The sequence below is a fragment of the Anas acuta genome, chromosome 16 (genome assembly GCF_963932015.1).
Source record: "Anas acuta chromosome 16, bAnaAcu1.1, whole genome shotgun sequence".
Taxonomy (NCBI): Eukaryota; Metazoa; Chordata; class Aves; order Anseriformes; family Anatidae; genus Anas; species Anas acuta.
This window is the reverse complement of record NC_088994.1, coordinates 15,210,090-15,216,505: the sequence shown is the minus strand read 5'-3', so window position 1 is coordinate 15,216,505 and position 6,416 is coordinate 15,210,090. Positions and strand designations below refer to the sequence as shown.

The 6,416-nt window shown below is 64.4% G+C and overlaps 1 protein-coding gene across 1 annotated transcript; it reads left to right on the top strand.

The window, feature by feature from the left end:
* The first annotated feature begins 670 nt into the window (after positions 1-670).
* C16H20orf204 (chromosome 16 C20orf204 homolog) lies at positions 671-5,394 on the top strand. The gene is made up of 5 exons (XM_068700342.1): positions 671-801; positions 3,525-3,659; positions 3,749-3,811; positions 3,923-4,075; positions 4,684-5,394. Exons 1-5 carry the CDS (start codon positions 799-801, stop codon positions 4,813-4,815), a joined length of 486 nt encoding a protein of 161 aa, XP_068556443.1. The 5' UTR covers positions 671-798; the 3' UTR covers positions 4,816-5,394.
* The last annotated feature ends 1,022 nt before the right edge of the window (positions 5,395-6,416 follow it).

The window sequence follows — 6,416 nt, the reverse complement described above, 5'->3', positions numbered from 1 at the left end:
CTTTGCTTTCCCTGCCTGGGCTTGCGAGCTAAAGGGCGATATGCCCCTAAAACTCAGAGTTTGGGAGCAGGAGGATTTATTTTGGCCGCGTGTGGGTGTTTGAGCAGCGTCCCCTCGCCTTCTCCAGCCACAGCCGCTTCTCCAACCTGCGGCGTGCGGCCACGATGCGACCCAGGGGCATCAGCAGCAGCCTGTGGATTTAGGATGATGATTTAGGGCATGCTAATAATGAATTAAGGAAATGCTAATCATGCTCACGGTGCCCTGGGGGTGTATTTCGGTGTATTCCTACAGCACGGCCCTGTGCAGGAGCAGGGCAGCGCGTTCCTCCCGACCTCCATGGGGCTGAGCCCACGCAGCCAGATCCCACGCAGCGCTTTCTCTGCGAGCCCTATTAGGGCCGTTCAAGGAAGAAGGGAGCCTCCTGTACCCTGACCCTCCAGGCACGGCTCCTCGGCACGAGCAGGACGCTGGGTTTGCCTCCTCCACCTCCTCCCCGAGCCCTCAGCTCCTCGCTCCTTTCCTTTCCCCGGCTTCTCCGCTCGCCCAGCGCCTCCTGCTCGTCCCGGGGCTGCTGGGGGGCTCCATCCTGCAGGGCTGGGGGCTTCATCCTACAGGGATACAGCCGGGGCTGGGCCCAGAGGTGCCCCCCCCGCTGTATGGGGCCGGGCCCGTCCCCTCCCACCACGGCCCCGCGCGTGGAGCCAAGTTCAAACCGCGAGCCCCAGCGCGGCGGCGGCGGAGCGGGACGCGGAGGGGGGCCAGGCTGTGGGGGCCCCCCGGTGCCTGCGGGGCTCCATGGTGAGTGGGCTGGGGCTGGGGGGAGATGGTCCTGAGCCCCCTTGAAGGATTGGGATTAGGGTTGGGGGGGAGCTGTGGGGATTGGGGTAGGTTTGGGTCTTGGGTTGGGATGGGGTTTGGGAGCTGTCGGAACGCATTTGGTGTTGGTCTGTCCAGAACGGGGCTTGGAGCAGTGGGGTTAGGGATTAGGATGGGGCTGGTCTGGCCCTAAAGGGGCTCAGAGAGGGTCAGGATGGGAGTAGGGTCAGGGTAGGAGCTGGAGCTGGTGGGGATGGAGGTCAGAGCTGGTGGGGAAGGGGCTGGTCTGGCCGGGAGGGCGTGGAAGTGCTCGGGAGGGCTGGGCGGGGGCTTGGACGTGGGGACGGACGCGTGGCTGGTCCCAAAAGTGTCACCGGTCCCGAGGCGCAGGGTGGCTGCTCTGCAGGCACGGGGTGGTGGCAGGATCCCTTTGGAGAGGAAGGTTTTAGGGGACAGGGATGGGGACAGCCTGGCTGAGAGGACCTGGGAACCCCAGCGCCTTGGAACGGGGGTGGCCGAGCCTCGCGCGGTGCCACCGGGAGCTGCTCTATCACTGGAGGTGATTTCCCTTATCTGCCGGTGTTTGCAGGAGGATTAGAGCCGGGGAAGGGATTAGCTTTCCTTGCCAGGTGGCTGCAGCCCCGTGGCCGTGCTCCCCAGCTCCTTTTTCCCCTGCCAGCCCGAGGGGATGAGCCTGAGCCCGACCCCAACCCCAGAGCAGCCAGCGCCGTGCCCAACCTGGCCCTCCTGCTGCGGGCACGGGGGAGAGGGGATTTGGGGTGACCCCAAATCAGCAGCACACCTCATTTTCCCCCATCCTGGGACCTTCCCCCATCCTGCAGGAGGGGAGCAGAGCACAGATTTGGGTTCCTGGGTTTTATCTCCCCTTTATCTCCGCTCCCCCTGCTCTTTATGGGGGCGGTGGAAGCGCCCACGGCACCCTCCTGCCCCGGTGCCTCCCCGAGCTTTTCAGCTGCTCGCTGAGCTTCCTCCCGTGCTGGGGGCTGAGATCCCGGTGCCATCAGCTGCCTGGAAATGCTGCAGAGGGTGTGCTTGCTCCTGGAATTCGCTCCCAGTTGTTCAACAAAGCGCTGCGGGGAACTCGGCTTCCCTGGCTCGGTGCTCCGAGCAAAGCTGCGTGGCCACGGGCTTCCCGAGAGCGCAACCCTTAGACTTTGGCCGGGGTGTCCCCTTCTCCTTTGTGTCCCCGAGGAGCTCTGTGCTGAATCACCCCTCGGCCAGCTTTGCTTTTGCTCTTCCCCTGCCCTTTCTGGCCCTGGGGATGGAGCCCAGCACGGGAATCCTGCGAGGTGGGCACGGGTTTGGGCTCCCGGTGGGATTTGCACCACTTGCACAGGGATTTGGTTGCATCCTCGTGCCTGTGCCTGCTCCAGGGTGATGCCCCCGGGTTCACAGCCTGGCATGGTGCTGGGTTTGCTGCAGGGCGTTGAGCTCCCCGTCCTGCTGAGCCTCAGGAGCAGGAGGGTGGGGAGAGGTTTCCTCGCCCTTTGGAGCCAGGACCAGCCTTTAATTGAGCAGGGAGCAGGCGCAGGTTTTGCAAACAAAACCCCCCGGCTCCCACCACGGGGCAGGATGGGGGGCATCTGCCTGGCCTTGGGGACCGTCTGGTGCTCCTGAGCCAAAAGCCGAGCCCACGAGCCAGATATTTGGGGATGGCAGCAAACCCACCCAGGAGTGAGCTGTGCCTTGGGGCGGAGAGCTCAGAGATCCAGAAAGGAGAAGGGGGAGAAAAACCCTAACCCAGAGGTGAAATCCCTCCCGTGGAAGCTGTGAAATCAGAAGCCACCAGCCCTTGCCACCAGCTTTTTCCTTCCCATGCGCACTCCGGTTGCGCACAGCAGCTGGTTTTGGAGGGTGCTGAGCTGCTGTCTGCCTGCCCAGACCTGATGCTTGGATTTGTTGGGGGGGAAAAGGTGGAGGGAGTTGGACTTCCACAGCCAACAGGAGCTGATAGAAACGTTTGGTGCCAGCCTGGAGCCCAGCACCGCGCCACCTCGCAGCGGTGTGCCAGGGAGGAGAGCTGCTGGGCTTCTTTCCCGGCAGCTGCAGCGTGCGTGGGGCTTCCCATCCTCTTCCCCTCCTCACCCCGCTGCTGGGTGCTCAAATATCCCCGGTCCCGGTCACCTGAGGCTGCTCTGGCTCCTCTCCAAAGCGCCTGAACTCAGCCCTCGGAGAGGGTCCGGGCACCCCCGCCCAGTGCTGCCAAGCTCGGATGTCAGCTTTGGGGTTTTCCCTGCTCCGTCGGGGCTGCCGGGAAGCTTTGGGGTTGGGAGGCTGCGGGGCCATGTGGGGGCTTGGAGAAATGCTGAGCGGCTGTCCCGGGGCTGTGTCCTTGCCTTGGGGTTTGTGGAATTGCAGGGGGCACCTTCCCAAAGGGGGCCTGGAGTTTGGGGAAGCGGGCGGCTGCGTGCCCCCTGCCCCTCTCCAAAGGGCAGAGTGGGTCTCAGGCAGCTCCCTTTGATCTTCAGTGCTCCACAGCCCGGATTTGGGGAGCTGGGGAGAGCCCCCGGGGTCCCCACTGGGGGGGTGCCCACCCCAGGACCCAGCTGCTCCCCCTCCTGCTGCGCCCCCGGGGGCAGCTCTGCCTGATGCCCGTGGCGAGGAGCTGAAAGCAGATCCCCTACCCCCCCTGCATCCCCCTTTGTGTCCCCCCCCGGCTGACGCTGAGCCCTTTCCCTGCACAGATTCTCCCCAGGGCCCTTTCCTGCGCTGTGCTGCTGCTCCTGCTCCTCGCCGTGCTGGGCCGGGGCAAGAGGTGCAGCATCGCCAGGATCCTGCGGCAGTACCGCGCCGTCATCTTCCACGAGATCCAGAACCTGGTGAGCAAGAAAGGAGCTGGCGGGCTGCTTTAGGCTGCCCCACGCTCTCCTTGCTTTCTTTCCCTCGTTATTTTATTTTATTTCTGCAGAAAAACCTCAGCGGCTCGGCGGAGAGGAGCAGCCGGGCAGGGCTGGCTTGCCGCTCGGACAAGGTGAGCACCCGGGGCTGGGGATTTTGCGCAACCTGAGCCCCCCCAAGGAGCTGTCAAGCCCCTTCCCCACTCGAGGCTGCTCTCTTTCTCTTTTTTTTCCCCCCCCCAAAGGACCAGAAGATCCTGCTGGCCATCTACAACATCAGCATGTCCCTGCGGGACGTGGCGGGCGGCACCCTGCGTGGCCCCGAGGAGGTGGCGGTGTGGAAGGTGGCCAGGAACACCGAGTTCGTGCTGAGGGAGAACTGCAGGAGAATCGGCAAGGTGGGAGCCCTGCCTCTTCCCAGTCTGCCCAGTAGCTCCCAGTTTCCTGGCCGTGCGCTGGGAGTCATGGCAGGAGTCGTTCTGCTCTCCTTGTCCAGTTGCTCCTGGGCCGGAACTGGGATTTATCCCCAGGGCACCAGTCTGGGTGTCCCCAGGACTGGGGAATTGCTGGGGAAACCCCAGTCTTGGAGGCTCTCCTGCCCAGCCAACTAATTAACCGGGCAACTCATTAACCAATTAAGCAGCGGGGAAGCCCCTGGGGTGGCACAGTGCGACTGGGGGCATCTCCTTGCCATGGTGGGGAAACCACCTGGGGTTAACCCTTCCTGGCTGCGGGCTGGGGGGGCTGGAAAACCACCTTCTGCCCCACACGTGGACGTGCCATGGGGTGTCTGGGGTGGGTGCTGCAGGCTGGGGGGGGGTCCCCAAATCTCCTGCAGCCCTGGGGACCCCACCTGTCCATAGGGGACCTCCTTGCTGTGGGTGGTTTGGGGTCCCTGATGCGCACGGGGTCTGCGCCCTCCCCTGGGGCTCAGCATTTTTGGGGTTTTGGGGGGGTGGCTGCCTGCTGGGGATATTTCTCACCCCTTTTGGCACCCCGACAGCAGAGCCCACCCCGCGCCCCGGCGCAGCCCCGTGGGAGGAGGAAGCAGCTGAAGGAGATCTCCAGGAGGGCGCAGCGGCTGGCGACGTGCTGGGAGAAGCTCTACGCTCTGCACGGCCCCCCCCGGGGCTCCTAGGGGTCCCCTCACCTCCTCCCCGCTCTGCTTTCGTGGCTGACGCCGCCTGGTTTTTGGGACCTGGGGGAAATTCAACCCCGAAGTCAGCCAAAGAGGTACCAGGGGGTGCCCGGATTTAATTCATCCTCTTGTTTCGAGTGGGACCCCCGGGACTGGCCCCGGTGCACGGGGTGGGTGCCGGAGGGGGGCTGCAGCCGCCAGCTGGACCCCCCCGAGCTGGGGGAAGAAGAAGGGGAAGCCCAGAAAAAAAAGAGAAGAGAGAGCCCCTGATTTCTGTGATGCTCCTGCCCCTGCATCACCTGCTGCTTTTTTTGGGGGGGGGACAATGGCTGTTTTTTTGGGACCGAAAAAGGACAAACTGGGCCATGGGGCTGAGGTTTCTGCTGGCACTGGACTTTTACGCACCCATGGGTGCCTGCAGGGTGCCTGTAGGGTGCCAGGGTGAGCCCCTGCCCCGAAAACACTGAACCCCCTCCCCCCCAGGACTGCTCAGAGCCTCGCTGCAGCTCTGGCTGCTTGGAGCAGCGAGGCTGGGGAGGGGGGGGGGGAGCCAAAAATAAATCCCCTCCTTCCCTCGCAGCCCCCTTGGCTGCTTTCTCTGCTGCCTTGCCTTGTGTGCGGGGGTCTCACAGTGCTCCTGGGGACCTTTTGGGGTCCCATCCTGCCCCCCCCCCCCTTTTCTCGGTGGGGGCGCACGGGGTCGGTGCTGTGCGCCCTGCCTCAGTTTCCCCATCCCCGCTCCCGGCTGCGGCGCGGACACGAGGTGGCAGCAGCGGGCTGCGGGTCGCGGCCCTAAAAAACATTTCCCGGCCCCAAAAACATTCCCCGGCCCCAAAACACTTTGGGTTCCCCCCCTCTTTGTGTCCCCCCCCACCGGGGCTGCGGGTGGCCCGGCCGGGGGGGTCCCCTCCGTGCGCACGGCAGGGGCTGGGGGCGCTTTGCTGGGGGCTTCGCGGGGGCTGCGGGCGGTTCTGTGCCGCGGGGGGAGGAAAATTGGGGAGAGAAAAGGGGATTTGGGGGCTGTGCCCCCCCGCCCTGCCTCTGGGGTTGGAGCTGGAGCCGGGGGGCTGCGTGGCTGGGGGGTGGGAGAGGGGTCCCTGGGCACGCTGCTGGCCCCGGTTTAATGGGACTGGAGCAGGATTTTTGCTTTGGGGGCACAAATTGGGCCTTGCTTTTTGGGGGGGGGGTGGCACTGGGTGGGGAGCAGGATCCGGCCCTGGGAGATGCTGTCCCAGCCTGGCAGGAGCCAGGGGGACGCCAAGCCCTGCTTGTCCCCCGGTGCCACGCTCCTCCCCAGCCCGCTGCTGGCCTGGGCCCCTTCCTCCCAGCCCCATCCTCCTCCTCCTCCTCGGGTGGTCCCCGGGGGGGCTCGGGGATGGGACTCCCGCAGAGCCCCCCAGCTCGCTGCGCCCAGGCCCTGCCTTGTTTTGCTCGTGCCCTTTTTGCTGCCTCCCTGGGCGGCTTTGCGCTGGGATTTTCTTTTCTATTTTTTATTTTTTTTTCCCCTCTTATTCCCCCCCCTTCCTTGTTTTCCTAAACAAAAGATCAAATGCGGACAGTGGTTTTAATCAGGTTAAAGAGAGGAAAGAGAATAAATAACG

Excerpts from the sequence above, each read along its gene's own strand:
- C16H20orf204 (XM_068700342.1), top strand. Across the intron at positions 3,812-3,922 it reads TGGCTTGCCGCTCGGACAAG|GACCAGAAGATCCTGCTGGC; the intron begins GTGAGCACCCGG and ends CCCCCCCCAAAG. Across the intron at positions 4,076-4,683 it reads ACTGCAGGAGAATCGGCAAG|AGCCCACCCCGCGCCCCGGC; the intron begins GTGGGAGCCCTG and ends CCCCGACAGCAG.